Source organism: Pyrus communis, chromosome 9 (assembly GCF_041283825.1).
Source record: "Pyrus communis isolate YQ-2024b chromosome 9, ASM4128382v1, whole genome shotgun sequence".
NCBI classification, from domain to species: domain Eukaryota; kingdom Viridiplantae; phylum Streptophyta; class Magnoliopsida; order Rosales; family Rosaceae; genus Pyrus; species Pyrus communis.
Window position 1 is genome coordinate 1,895,412 of NC_142573.1, and position 15,275 is coordinate 1,910,686.

Sequence of the window (15,275 nt, forward strand, 5' to 3'; positions counted from 1 at the left end):
AAACGAACATGATTAAACAATTCCCGAGATCTCACAAAGAAGATCCGGCGAAATCCCTCACTTTTTTGCAAGGATGGTCCAAACAGGTGGGTGGCGTGGGTCCTTCCTTCCGTGTCAGCGTTTGCGATGACGCGTACAAACTACAAATTGTAGGAGCGAAGAAAGAAGCATCGTGCGACACCGTTTGGAATCCAAGTCAAAGCTGGCTTTTGGCTTTAGCTTTTCCCGCAAGCCAACCCCAGAACCGACCCCTCTCCCTCTCCCTCTATAAATAAAATTTAAATTCCCCCTTTTGCTTACGAATTGTTTCATTGCAAAATTTAACAGACTGAAAAATCAAACTACGATCAGGATGACGGGGGGAACAGAAGCTTTTCCGGATTTGGGTCGGCACTGCCAGCTCTCCGATTGCCACCAACTCGATTTCCTCCCCTTCCAGTGCGACGGTTGCCGTAAGGTTTTCTGCGTTGAGCATCGGTCTTACAAGTCCCACGAGTGCCCCAAATCGGACCACAACAGCAGAAAGGTGGTGGTTTGCGAAATCTGCTCCGCCTCCATAGAAACCACCGGCTGCGACGACGAACAAGACCATAAATTGCTGTTGGAGAAGCACGCCAAGTCTGGGAATTGCGACCCCAAAAACAAGAAGAAACCCACCTGTCCCGTTCGCCGGTGCAAGGAGACTCTCACGTTTTCTAATACCAGCACCTGCAAAACCTGCCAGATCAAGGTCTGCCTCAAGCACCGGTTCCCGGCCGACCATGTTTGCAGGAAGCAAACGGCAGCTCAGCCGTCGTTGCTGGCGGGTAATGGCATCAGCTGGAACGACAGGTTCATGGCTGCTTTTGCTTCTAGGAAAGGGAAAGAATGCGGGAAGAGTGAGCGGGATTCCAAGTCTTCCGCTTCGAGTGCGCCATCTGTTCGAGCGCATTGAGAGACTGTTCATCTGCTTCTGCTGGGTTTGTTTACCATTCCGCAGTTCCATGTTTCTTCGACACAGCGTCGTTTCGTTGTAATTCTTTTAAATGGTCAAGATTTTAAGACCCTTCATCATTAATCTACAAATTACAATTCTTACTTTGATCCGATTGTAGTACACTAAAGAACGTTAGATTCCTCCGTAACTGCAAATCACAGTGTTACGAGTACTCTATGTACACAAGTACACGTACAAAACGAGAAACTGATGTGCAATGAACAAAATAACTAAAGATTAAATTTTGTGTATATAAAATACAAACAGAACAAGCCCTATAGAAGTTATTCAACCTAATCAAAACCCTCGCAAACCTGAACTTCAAACACGATTTCGGATACAATGGGTGAAGGTACATACGAACAAACGAAATGCTCTTGAAATAGCAGCAATTTTCTTTTCTTGGTTCTTAATAGGATCTTTCGTTGCATCGTTACGAGTAGGGATTACGGTGGTGGCCGTTTAGTACGGGGCAAAAGTGCAAGAAGGATCTTTTTTCTTGGTCCCTACATATTAAGCAACCTTTGTGAGAACGGACCGAGTTCCATTGCAATGAGCATGCAGATAACAGAGGAAGCTTAGAGTGAATGAAAATTACCATCGGTATGCCCAGCTCTTTGAGGTCCTTATCCCCCATCTGCTTCAAAGCAGTCATGTCTACCTGTAAATCAGAAAATCGAGAATTACGAAAACTTGAAGTCCGCAGCCAAAGATGAAATGTAGAACCTAATGTCATCTTCATTTATATTAGTATTCCTCCTTGGATTGATCAGATTTCCCCTTTAAAAACACACATAATATTCCCTATTTTAGATGCTGTGTCAAAAATCAGATAACGACAGCCTATTATCGTCATCCAAATTAAGGAAAGCAAATTTGAATGGAAAATCCAATTCGGCCAGGTAACTTACTTCTTCAGCCTGGAAAATAATGGCATATTTACCCAAACCAAGTCTATGCAACAACTCAGCAACAGTTCGAGTGTCATCCACCTGCACAACCACAGAGATAAACTCATCAAATTTGAAGTAGCAATACATGACCAGATTTCCCAAAAAGGAAGCTAAAATGGTGCAGTTACCACAAGGTAGTACCATTTGTGAACTTCTCTGCACGCCGCCAGTTGCTGGAGCAAACTGTGCTATTGGCCTAGCAGCTTGAGGGGCAGCTTTCATTGTGAAAATAAAGGAGTCTGTCGGCTGAGAAGAACCAACCATACCATTTCTCGGGAACTGGCCAGCTCTACAAGCGTCAACTGGCCTAAATGATGATGGTGGGTGCAGCTCTCTTGGTGGGGATCTACCTCTGAATCCATCCGTAGTTGGAGAAGAGTAGAAGTTTCCTCGAGAATTTACCTGGTATAGACCAGCTGGACTTTCTCTCAGAGGAGCCTGCCTCATGGGGCTACTTGCATTTGTTTCAGAAGTATGCTGCAGCACCTGGTATCTCAGTGAAGGATGAACAGGTTTTGAAAGCTTTGCATGAGGGTCCATCTGCTTGCGCTCTTCAGCAACTCCGTCAATTTGCTTCTTAGATAATCTTTTATGCAACAATTTCAATCTGAGGTCATTTCGACTGATTCGTGAATCTTCACTTGTTTTAATGCACCAGAGTCAATACAAAGAAACCATATAAAGAACAATAAACGAAATATAATAGTTGGTAATATCACGTAAGATAGTTTTACCTTGCAGTGTTCTATCATCCTCATTCCATTTTATGCCATCTCCTCGTTGCCTGAAAATTGATATTGAACGCATCATGATAGGATTAAAGACGCATCTGACATGTTATTATGTTACTGCCTGAAATACCAATTCTTGAAATGGGACGACCATAAAAACGTTACAACCATTCTCACAATGAAAATGCTTCAAGAGATAGTTCTGGTATTGGCGGTGGCTTGCACGGTAGAAGATGTTAAACGATTATGGGCATTGGATACGATGAGTTAAGAGAAATAACTGATAACAACCATAAGAAGGAAAAAGACTATTGGAGAATCACAGGCATTCCCAACACACAGCCTATGAAGGACTACTGAAACAAGTAATACGGTGATAAGCCAGGTAAATAGATAGAACAATGTACCGTTTGCCCGCAGAAAACGAAAAACCATGAGCATTACTCCCAAGTCTGCCTGCCATTCGTTTACTTCCGGAAACCATCCCACTATCACCACGCACCTTCGCAGAATTGGATACAAATCCTCCTCTCTCCACAACCTACAAATATTTCATCAAATAAGCACACAACACTCACAAATCGATCTGAATTCGCATTCAAATCGGTTCTTCAGCCCAGGACAGCACAACCCAAAAGTTCATCAAAGCATTCCAAATAGCTAAATAACAAAAGGGCTGGATTTGGATTTGAAGCTCAAGAAATTGAATCAAATATAGTAAACTTCAGACAAAATTGCTCCCTTTCCCATTGAAGCTTGATTAATGTGGAAAACCATACAATTTGAATAATTGCATCCACCCCCTTCTTCCTCACAGATTAAACTGGCGCAGAAAAACACAGAAACAAGAACGAAAGCAAAGAAGAAGAATTTACCTGACCAGAGCGACCGAGGGTGATGGTGACCCTGGAATTCGACATTTTTGAAAGTCAAATTCCTCAATTACTTTCAGAGATCCGGTAAGAAGAAAAGGAAAAGTAAAACCCTAATTTCAATCTCTCTCTTTCTCTATGTACGCTGCAGTGCAGATGCTGCTATTTGCAAAAGGAAAGGTGCTCTCGTCCATTTCCATGGACGCTGCGTGGCATCGCCATCTTCCAGTTGACGCCCGGTCAAGTCAATCTGCTGGGATGGGCCCAAGATATTCCCTCGGACCCACCGCCTTTCAAGCCCACTTATTTAGGGATCAATATAGTTGAGGGCCATATCAAAAGTATGGTTTAGGTCAACTAAATCACTTAATCACATAGGAATTATACCATAATTCTACATAAATAAAAAAATATTATATTTTTATCAAAAACTGTAAACTATTAAGTCATGACTTTTAATCAATTCCCAAAAAAACATCACCAATTTGCCTGAATTAAAAGTTAAAAATGCAGATCGTGTTTTTACCGCGAAAAACAATAATGTCTATACACTCAAGTGCATGTTTGATCTTCATGAATTCTCTCCCCTTAACATTCAATTATTTAACATAGGACTGGTTCGGTACGAGATCCCAAACGGAAATTGAGATTCGAAATTCCAGACCGAACTTTTGAGATTCTCGAATTTCGGGATTTCCGTATGGTTCGGGATTCATCGACCTCCCACCTTCCCTGCCAGCCCAGACGGCCACACCTCATCCCAGATTTGTCGATCTCCCCACTCCCCACCCCCCACCCCCATCTCCATCCCTCTCATTCCTGGGCTTGTCTTTGCAGCCTTCGGGAGTCGGAGCGCTTTGCCAAGAAATTTATGCCACGGTGTAAGGTGAGAATACCACAACTGTATTCAGGGCTTGAACCAGAAACACAATTTGGACATCAACATTTGGTTATTTGATGGCAGCAAAACATGCATATACTTTTTTATTACATTGGACATTAGAACAATTGAATGATTATCATACCCAACTTAATAAGCAACGTAGAATCTTTCTGTTCCGTTCATGCTGAAGAAAGATGGTTATTGGCCAGAGGAACGGTGGTTGATTAAATAATATATATATATATATATATATATATATATATATTATCGGTTTGGGATTCCCGCATTAAGGAAAATGTGATACCGATTCTCGTACCGAATTATTTGAGATTGATACCAAAATTTTCGATTCGAGATTTTTGGAATTTTTTTCTGGTCCTAATTTAACTCACTTTATAAAAAAATTAAAAAAATTAAAAAAAAATTAAAATGCACCAATAGGTGGTGATGACAAACTATAATTGTCCCATGTGTCTCAGGAACACATCCAAGTGAGTGTTGGTTTGAAGCACAAAAGCTACGTGGCAAAGTTTCATTTGGTTTTGAGGATAAGGCAAAGTTATATTACAAGAAAAGAATGTTGGGGTTCATGAGAATATGGCAAAGTATAGGGGCTGGAGCATAATTCTACAACCAGTATATATCCCAGAAAAAAAGGAAAGTGTGATTTGCACGCTTCATTTCTTTTTCTGCACATTCCGAGTTCATATTGAACCTTTAGACTATCTCCAATGGTTGGGCTAAAAGATCATCAAGAAGGTGAAAAAGAGTGCGGAAATTATTTCTCTCGAAAAATTATATTCAAAAGATGAGCTCCTTTTTTTATTTTTTATTTTTTATTTTTAAAAAAATACAGAAGTGGACTGTTTACACATAGTTTGCAATACACACAAAAAGCTTGTTACATGTTTGCCGTCGATTCTCTGATCTCTTCCAAGGAGATGGCCTGCATTGCATAAGAATTATTGAGGTAGGTAATTAGGTTATAAAATACCGTAACCGAAGAACACGACTACATAAGATTTCTCAAAGAATGATGGATAAATTACCTGTTCCGGTCCGGCAAAATCATTGTCAGGAGTGAGAAAGAGCATGCAGTGGCATTCCTTCCTGCCAACACCGATTTACAGTTTTCATAAGAACCAACCGGGTTGACATATACACACATCATTTTCATATAACGATCGTTTGAATTCAAATGTTAGAGCTAAAGTGAGTAGATAAGCTTGTGACTGTCAAGCTGGATTGAAACTTGCAGCAACTATCGGTGTTTCGCTGGAAATTTCCAAGTAGATTTTTTTTCTTACTATATTTTTAGCCTTTAAAAATATCTAACATAAAGCCTACTTATCTTCGATTTGAATTTCTGAGTACCAAAGTGTAATGCCGATAAAGATTTACCAATATATCATAATCTAGCGTGGGTTTTAACAACACTTTCCCGTCAAGTATACAAATCTACAAACAAATGAAATTGAAACCGTATAGAAAAACTAGTTGATATACTAATCTTATAAAATTATGAAACGATATATACCTCTCTCTCATGGGAACACACGGGCAGTTCCAAAAGCCTTGGCCTGCCTCGGCAGGTTTATCATCATAATGCCTGCAACACGACAAATTCAGACTTGGAAAACACGATATGACATGAATATGAATTGACTTTGACACTGGTAAGGCGTTTAAGGCATGGGGCGAAGTAAGAACACCATAGACTCATGGTCAAGAAAAACTATCAAAGAACAGATGCTTACCGACAAGGGCAGAGTGGTGCGCCCAACGAATCTTTATGGTCTGCCAACCCCTGTTGAAATTCGAGGATGAGTTTCTTTCACATACACTATCGAACAAATACAGTTTAATCAACTGCCATGACGATAATGAAGGATCCAAATATATAATCTCAGGGTGCCATAACCATCTGTAAGAAGATCTTTTCGCCCCAAATAAAATCTCTTGTGAATTGTGATAAAAAAGATAAAGAACTACAGCAGCAAGATACTGAACCGAAAAATTATGCATATGGGGGTCGATTTGAGGGAATAATTTAACGCTATTTCATAATCTATAGGATCTAGGGGGTCAGGTTACATGTTCTTTAGTGTTTGGTTGAAGGCCGGAAGCTCATAAAGTAATCGGCTTTGACGTTGATTTGAGTCATTCCAGCATACAACCACGACGAAAATACTTAACACAGTTCCAATTAAGCACACAACAATACAAGTAATAATATCCAATAAGTAAATTAATACACACCTTGATAACAACAGAAGTAACTCCCTTATCGACGCAGAAATATGTTCCGGACTTGCGAGCATACTGCTCGGAGAACTTCCTCATGATTTCAACAGACTTATCTGACGGCTCCGCTGCCAGAAAACACACAAATTTTGGAGTATCCATCAATGCGACATTCACGAGCTAAATTCTGACTGAAGCTCAAAAATGTTATAAAGTCACGAGCTTTCCAACCAAATGGATAATTTATGAAATCCCAAATTCTAATTGGCATCGCATCTAATCTAAGAACGTTCAATTGGTGCTGTAAATCTGAAGGGTCACTAATTATAAACTCATAAATTCAAATATAAAAAAATAATTAAAAAAAAAAAAAAAAAAGGAAAGAAGGAGATTAAGAAGTTGAGCAATGCTAACCAGCCTAACCTTTAGCTCGGATTACAGGGCGGCGCGTGGAGCGGTTGAGAGGAGAGACGAAGGACGAAATGCTGGCGGCGAACGACGGAGCTTGGAGTTGCAGAGTCATGGCCTCTGAGACTGATGAGAGAGTGGACCGCTGTGAAATTAAATTATTTTTTCTGGGTAATAATCCGTTCGCTTATATAATTTCTGGGGGTTTTAGTTTTGGAATTTTGGGGATTTATGATTTAATTTTTGGAGGGTTTTGGTAACTGGGATTTAACAGAGTTGTGGTAGGAGGAGCCGTTGCCCGCCACACGTTGTGAATATCGGTTAGGGAAACACACCAACCACTCGGTCCGCTCGCGGCCTCCACCAACGAATCCAACCCCCTTCCCTTCCTTTCCTTATATTATAAGGCCTTTGGGGCCTTTTCCCTTCTCGGTTTGTCGGCCCAATCCATTTATATCTGGCACGGAATTTACCAATTCTGGCCCAAATATGGATACAGCGATATTTGTGTTGAGACACTGGATTCGAAAAGAAGATACCTTGTATGTGTTTAATGTAAATGCGATAGTACATATATTGCTAATTGGTTTTATAATATCAGATCATGTTGTTTCATGTATAAAGCTCAATGGCTGCACGTGCCCCATTTCATCTAATTTGTGTTGTTCACACGTTAAGATTGAAAATTCGCCGCATATGAGAGGGCGTGTTAAGAGTGAATTCTACATTGGAGAAGGGAGGGACCTTGTGCTTGGAGTAGTTGGACTACTATCCATATTGCCAATTAGTTCGGTAGAATCTTTGTTGGCGGTTTGAGTAAAGTCACACTGCAAGTGGTCGTAATTAAGTTTGAACTCCTTATTCATGAAAAGTATTCACACTTGAGGCGTCAAACGTACAAGTAAAGATGATTATGGCTAAACCAGGGCGCAAGTGGCATAAAATGCAATCTTTAATCTTCAAACAAATTGGAGTGAATAATGGTGTGAATTGAACTCAGATTTTAAAATCCGGCTTCAGTCCTGCTGCGCCGGAAAATAAGGTTTTCCGTCCACAGCCAAAAAGAAAGGTATGAACAAGTCTTAAGAGCTTGATGAACATGGCTTGCATTTACCAAAGCCAATGGCCTTAGCCAATGAGTTGCCTACTTGATTTTCTAAAGTGCGAGACCGTTGTCCAATTTCATGAGTCGAGTTTCTTCTCTACTACGAGCACCAAACATGTACCACATGAAATAATTCAATTTGCTTGAAATACAGTCTTGTCGTTGCCCAGCTAATTGCCAAACGAAGCCAAAAGAAGTGTTGGCAGAACCAGAACCATTAGCTAGCTGGGGCAAGGCATAATTTCATGGAGAAATTCTTGAGTGAAGCAAACCCTGTACGGTACTTTCTCCATTTCATCTGTATTCTATATTAATTATATATGTAATCTCAATATCTCTGTTAATCTACACTGTCAAACAAAGGTGGAAAAAAGATCACCATGACCAGCTCTCTCTCTCTCTCTCTCTCTCTCTCTCTCTCTCTCTCTCTAATATACACAAGAAGGGTAGGGGCACAACATTTTGAAGTTTCACATGTAAAACTAAATGGGAATACGGAGAATAGCTCAATCTTTTATAAATCCTTACATAGATTAATCTCTCACCGGTGTCGGATTTTGTCTTCGCATTCTCATATGCCCTCAAGATGTGAAACTTTATCTTCACATTCTCACACACCTCATTTTCAAGTCTAACACATAAACAACACAACATGTGAATAACACAAACGAGATGATATAGACGGTGTGTGGTTAAGACAATCTGCTTTGATACTATGAAAAAAATTGAAATTCCACTTTAAAATCAAATAAAAATATGAATAGTAATACAGCCTCTTATAAGCTTTTACATAAATTGATCCCTCTTCCATGTGAGACTTTATCTTTACATTCTATCACAAGTACATCACCCATATCTGACAAAATGTACACAGCATTCATATAATTTGGGTAAAAGAACAAGATTTTCTTACTTCACAACCTGGACAGATCGATGAGATTCCCAGCTTATAGTGCATGTCGTTTTATATGTTCATGTAAAAATCAAGTGCACACTTAATTTCAGTAATACTTATGGAATTAATTTTAGATAAAAATTATTATTTTCCAAAACCAGTTCATGTTATAGGCTAATACAAATAATTTTTTCCAGCAGAAAAATTTATACAATGACTTCCATTTCATCATAAAATTTGAAACATAGATAAATTGATCCACATATAATTAATAGTTCTGATCATTTCAACAGGATAATCTAGAGAGAGAGAGAGAGAGAGGAGTTTCTTACTTAAACAGTAACTTGAGTCTTGATAACTAACAAACAAAACCAGGAACGGAAAACCCTCTATCTTTAAAGCTAAAACACACGATCTAAAGTTGTTCGCACAAACAAAGTACGTAAAGAAACAGGTTGCAAGAACATGAAAATTTGAGATTTGCTTGCTTTGATACAACACACTAGCAATAGCAAATCGTTGTCGTCGGACCAAGATGCTTGATTCCCCAAAAGCAACAAAGACTTGGACAGAATCTTTGAAATATATCAAGGAGAGGAGAGAAAAACTCATCAGACTCTTTCACTTTTTCTCACCAAGGAGTGAGAAAGGTAGTAGCTATAGCTGAGCTGAGCTTGGGTTTCAGCTGGCCGCTCGAAATCATGATGAGAAAGTTTTCTTTTCGTTTTGGGTCGTCGCTTTTTCTTCTTCTTCTTTTTTGTTGGTGATAATATTAAGGACAATGATGATGCTGCTTTTGTGGTGGGGTGGTTGAAGGAGGTGATGAAGTTGCAGGAGGGGATGGTGTGGTAGCAATGATGGCGATAAAGAAGGTAAGGAGAGGACATGATGATTGCTGTTTGGTTTCTGGCTTTGAAAGAAAGGCAAAGAAATGTCTAGGTTTTTTGTGCCTCTCTCTCTCTCTCATCTGACACATATTAGAGGGTAGAGAGAGATTGTGTGCGAGTGATGATGACATCCATTGATCAGGCCAAACCCTAGCTACTTTTCATCTGAAACCAAGGTGCGTACGTGTCAACCAAAATCCTCATTTTCATCTCTTTATTTTTAAGCCACTATATGCATTATTGAACTATTTGATAACCCTTTTAATTTTTAATATTTTTAAAAAACTTAAAATTAAAAATTTTGTTTAAAATTACTTTCAGTTTAATTAATAAATAAATAAAAATTAAAAGACAAATTCTAAAAACTAAAAATAATAGTTTGTAATTTTTCGTTTTTAGTTTCTTTTTTAAATTAAACATAATTAGCGAATCATGTGACTAGTCTAATATCTAATGTAACAAAATTTATCATTTGATTAAAAAATTTATTTTAATTTTTCAATAAAATAAAACTAAAATTAAAAACAAAATAATTATTAAAAAGAGAGTTTGTATTGTTTTCTTTGGTACAATGGATGGTTTCTCAGCCAACTTTGTAAATGTCGTCTCACCTAGCCGGGTCTAGCAGATTAGATGGATGCTTGGGAGGTCTCAGTGTTATTTCTTAATTTTTAAATACCAATTAATTCGAATAGTGATTAGCCATCTAATGCTTATGAGCTGCTAAACGAAGATTTTTATAACAGTGTCTAGAAGTTATATTAGGCGGAATTGGATCCTCTCCTGAGCAGAAGAACAAGATCCTCCTGACCTACTAACATGGACTGTTAGATTTTGATTCAACGGCTACAAACAAGAGGTCTCTCTAAAAGTTATAACAATTATAATCGTTGAATCAAAATTCAACAATTCGAGTTAGTAGATCAAGAGGAAGGTCCTGATCTCTCTCGCTACGAAGAGGATTAAATTCCATATTAGGCTATCCAAATGTTAAAACGCAAAAGTTGATTCAGGTTTTTAAACCATAAAAACTAATATTGATTCATCATTGAACTTAGGAGGCAGGACGGGTGGAACATTTGGAGCCACATATCTTTGACTTTGACTGGCTCGATAATGTCAGATTACCCATCATTACTTAAAGCTTAAACATCCAAACACATCCGTAATCCACTTTCACAGACCTTAACATTATTTCTTCGATATCGACGGAGAAACAAAACGCATGCTTCTAGGCAATGGCTGGTGCGGCCTGTAATGTCATGTCATTCTCCAAATAAAGCATCGTGGGTTCGTTCCACTTCCACACAAGTGGAAAAAGGAAAAAGACTTAAACAGACGAAAGATTTATATGAAACGAATAACATCTCGAGATAACGATGAAAAATCAAATTTTTTTAACTTTCAATACGACAACATAGGTTGGAAACACTGTCACATTAATATCCTGTTTTAAGAAAGAGATCGTTTCCAGATTTCTTTTATCAAAATCATCAAGTCTATTAATTTAGATCCTTGAAATTTGATTCAAAAGTTAAAATTATTATAACTTTTTAAGAAATCCCCTATTTGTAATTATTGGATCAAATTTCAAATTTCCGAATGAGTAGACTTCGTGACTTTTGTAGGAGAGATCCAGAAAGGATCTCTTTCGCCTGCTTTATGCATGTTCTCAAAATGAGGAGTTTTGGTTGGACAATACCTAAGGGGAAAATGTTGGTTTTCTCATTCCATAAAACGACTTTACCATTACATGACGTTCTGATCAACACATGTTTTTGTTTCTGAACCTCAACTCAACCAGCTCTCAGGACTTGCAACGTAAAACTTCGGCCACTGGATGTCAGGTGTCGACGGAGTGCGTGCATTTCTTCTTGCAGTAATAAATCAATCTATGTACAGAGGTTGTTCACCATTCCAAAGTAATAATCTCAATTCCTGGAATTTGAAATACCAAACCTCACACTTGTCGACGATCATGGGCTTCAGTGACTGCTATATACATAGTGAGTGTACGTGCACGCATACTACCATAGGCAATGATCAAGGGATAGATGATACCAATGGTATATTCTGGCACAAGCTAAGATTCCAACCTAAAAAGCCGCATCTTTGTCTTCACGAAACTTTGTTAGTACAAAATTGGCAATTCTTGATAAAATGCCTAAGTCTGTAATAGTTTAGATTTGTTACATATTTTCAATTGTAATTGTTTAAGTCTAAGGATGTCTCTCACACCGATGCAAAGATGTTACGTAAACAAGATACTTATTCAGGTACGTTTGCACGCATGCATTCAACTACATTCATCTGTTATCTCATGTTATTGTAATTAGAATAGGACTCTTGACCATTGTATGTTTTATCTCTTTTAAATGACTTATCCTTTCTATATTAATTATTAAAACACACTTTCAAAAAACAATCTGATTACATTGAGACTAATCTGATTGCATTGGGACTTATTGGTTTGCATTGGGACATACCTGTTTGCATGTTGGTAGGAGTCATTTGATTTTATGGATTGCGTTCTTATCGGTTTGCATCATACAGTGCATTAAGTCTTTATAAGAGTCGTCAAAGTCTTGAAAAAGGTGAAGCCGCATATGCATGTTTTTTTTTTTGTTCTAGATTGGCAGCAGCTTTGTGTTTTAACAAATGAAAAATAACTTTTCAGTGGCTGCCATCTTGTGGTTTCAATAGCATGTGTGTTTAAAGAGAAAATATCATTTTCATGCTAGTTTCATTTGGTTTTTTATTGAATGTCAATTATGAAAATGTGCCTTGTGATTTTCGTACTTGATTGTTTTCCAAACAAACACTTCATCATATAAACATTCTGCATGATCGAGTTAGTATCTTGCAAAGTTCGAGGAGAAGATGATTGACGATCGCATTAGTATTGTGCCACTTCAACTTGAAGACTGACGAAAGATCGAGTAGTAAAGCACGAAGACAAAGCTGCCAACTAGTATGGTTGTATCTAGTTGATGAGTTCTTGTAAGTCTTTATGTATTCTTTATTTTTTAGTGCTTCCTGGCTTGGTAGCCCGATGATTTTTCTAGTGATGGGTTTTACCTGGTTAAATCCTACATCATGTGCATACTCTTTATATTTATTATGACTATTTGTGTAGAATTTAGTTTGCATAACTGATTAATTTAAACCTTAATTTGGATTAGTTTTAAGTTGGAATTTAGTTATATTTCTAGGTTAAATTAGTACTCATCCTAGAACTTTCAAACTTGAATCCGCACTCAAGTCTTATTGCTCCCAGGAGTTCGGGAGACACAACACCCTGAGAAGAAGCCTTTTTTCCCTGTGTTAATTCCGTTCCTATCATTAAGGCCGGGATCATCTCCTGCGCCCCAACCCCTGTAAAGTACAACTTTGCTAGGCTCGTGGGAGACTAACACTGCACCTGTTGCTTGCTATAAGAGAGAGAGAAAGAGAGAGATCAACCAATTTATAATGTAACAAAAAATAAAAAAGGAGGGGATAAGAGAAATAAAAGGAACTTGGGCGTGCAGACCTCGAGTTTGAAAACCACTTCCAAGGCCGAAGTTTCTTTTGCTATGCCTTTGACGTTCACTATGGCAAGAGGGTGCTTCTCAAAGTGCTGCTTGATTGTCTTAGCGACACCAGCTACAATATTTTTCCTTCCTAAAAGGTGATAACAGAAGCTAAGTACTTAAAGTTTCTTACCAAATATATAAACAACCGTTTTAGCATAATGGTAGATGAACAAGAAGAGGCAAAAGGCAAACAGGAAAACTTAATTTGGATATAAAATTACCGACTGTAATCACAGGGCGATTTTTCATCTTGAGGGCTTGTTTTGCAGAAGAAGCCTCTCATTGTTGGAAAGATGCACTGCTCACGAGGGCTTCTCGTTAAATTTCTTTCTTGCCAATACTGGGACTGACGGTTCTGATTCACTATTGCCAGAAATGCAACGATGCTTGCCAACAGTTGCTGAGCTGCTCGAACCGTTTGACTGAATTAACAACATATATCAGACTGTTGAGAGTTGTCCCACATCGATGGGAAATAAGGTTTGCTATGTGTTTATATGATCTTGGACTATTTCCTAATTGCCAATTGGTTTTATGATGGAATTTTAATTTCATCATGGTATCCACGTGTGAAGCCCAACGGCCACACGTGTTCCACGTCACCTAGTTGTTGTCCACGTGTAGGCTTGAAAATCCACCACACTTGTTGTCCACGTGTAGGCTTGAAAATCCACCACACATGCGGGAAAAAGTTTGCTATGAGCTTATATGGTCTTGGGCTATTAGTCCTTAGCTATGAGCTTATATGGTCTTGGGCTATTAGTCCTTATATTGCCAATTGATTTTATGATGGAACATAAACATGCATAGGACTTCATGGTAACTATAATTACCGAGACAGATGTAGAGACGGGGACTCCCTCTTCTCCATTAACATCATCGAACAAATTTGCAACCGTTTCACTTATAGCTGGTTCATTTGAAGATACTGGATCAACTTTACCATTTTCATCCTCACCACAGATCGAAGAAAATGTAATCGCCATATTTTGTTTTATGGCTAGCTGACCATTTACTACAGTGCCCGTTTCATCTTCCAATTTCACGGGAGTCACATGAGCTTCTTGTTTGTCTCTAGCCTTGACAAATACTTTTCCATGTTCATATCCTCGTCATAGGTCGGAGAGAAACTAGTCACATTATCTTGCTGAGTGTCTAATTGATCGTTCGCCACAAAAACTAACGTTTGCCTCTTCAAAACTGTTATGTTTAGCTCAGTTTATTACTTAATTTGGTTTGAAGCGCATGGAAGTATATAAACATAAGATAGCTCACCAATTGAGTTATTGATTCGTTAACCGAGTGCGTATTTTCTGCTCCCTTGTCTTTATCTTAGTTCAAGTAAACATAGCACAATCTGCCTCACTTTGCCGAGAACAATAGACATAGATTTTTGAAAGAAAATGATAAAACAGAAATATGGAAACCCAGGACAACTCACCAACTGAAGCTTCAATTCATCTATGTTTTCGTTAAGCCTTAAAACATGAAGTTTCAAGGACTGCTTGTCAAAGCAGGAAACAAAAAAAGAGGAATCAGATGAAGTAGATATGAGATTGGGGAAAGCTCAAAACAGAAAGTAATTACACAAATTAATAGGAGTTTTAACAAAACACTTCCGGTACTGCAGTAAACCACCATCTGCTTAGATTTTTTATATCTTGATATACTCATGTATTGGCAAACGTGGCCTCAGAAATTATATGGATTTTATATGCAATTATAATTGTCTCCTTTAATATACAA

General features: G+C 38.3%; 2 protein-coding genes and 1 pseudogene across 2 annotated transcripts; 1 reads left to right on the forward strand and 2 right to left on the reverse strand.

Annotated features, from left to right (window-relative positions):
- The first annotated feature begins 282 nt into the window (after positions 1 to 282).
- LOC137739534 (zinc finger AN1 domain-containing stress-associated protein 12 pseudogene) lies at positions 283 to 1,083 on the forward strand (annotated as a pseudogene).
- An 11-nt stretch (positions 1,084 to 1,094) lies between these two features.
- On the reverse strand, positions 1,095 to 3,845 carry LOC137739533 (uncharacterized). The gene is made up of 7 exons (XM_068479138.2): positions 3,536 to 3,845; positions 3,068 to 3,201; positions 2,664 to 2,713; positions 2,071 to 2,564; positions 1,888 to 1,968; positions 1,575 to 1,637; positions 1,095 to 1,482 (listed from the first exon to the last, which is right to left on the reverse strand). The coding sequence occupies exons 1-7, from the start codon at positions 3,578 to 3,580 to the stop codon at positions 1,423 to 1,425; spliced, it is 927 nt and encodes a 308-aa protein (XP_068335239.2). The 5' UTR covers positions 3,581 to 3,845; the 3' UTR covers positions 1,095 to 1,422.
- A 1,336-nt stretch (positions 3,846 to 5,181) lies between these two features.
- On the reverse strand, positions 5,182 to 7,435 carry LOC137740311 (ferredoxin-thioredoxin reductase catalytic chain, chloroplastic). Its single transcript, XM_068480173.2, has 6 exons — positions 7,083 to 7,435; positions 6,675 to 6,787; positions 6,173 to 6,222; positions 5,953 to 6,024; positions 5,465 to 5,525; positions 5,182 to 5,361 (listed from the first exon to the last, which is right to left on the reverse strand). The coding sequence occupies exons 1-6, from the start codon at positions 7,180 to 7,182 to the stop codon at positions 5,317 to 5,319; spliced, it is 441 nt and encodes a 146-aa protein (XP_068336274.1). The 5' UTR covers positions 7,183 to 7,435; the 3' UTR covers positions 5,182 to 5,316.
- Positions 7,436 to 15,275: the final 7,840 nt, after the last annotated feature.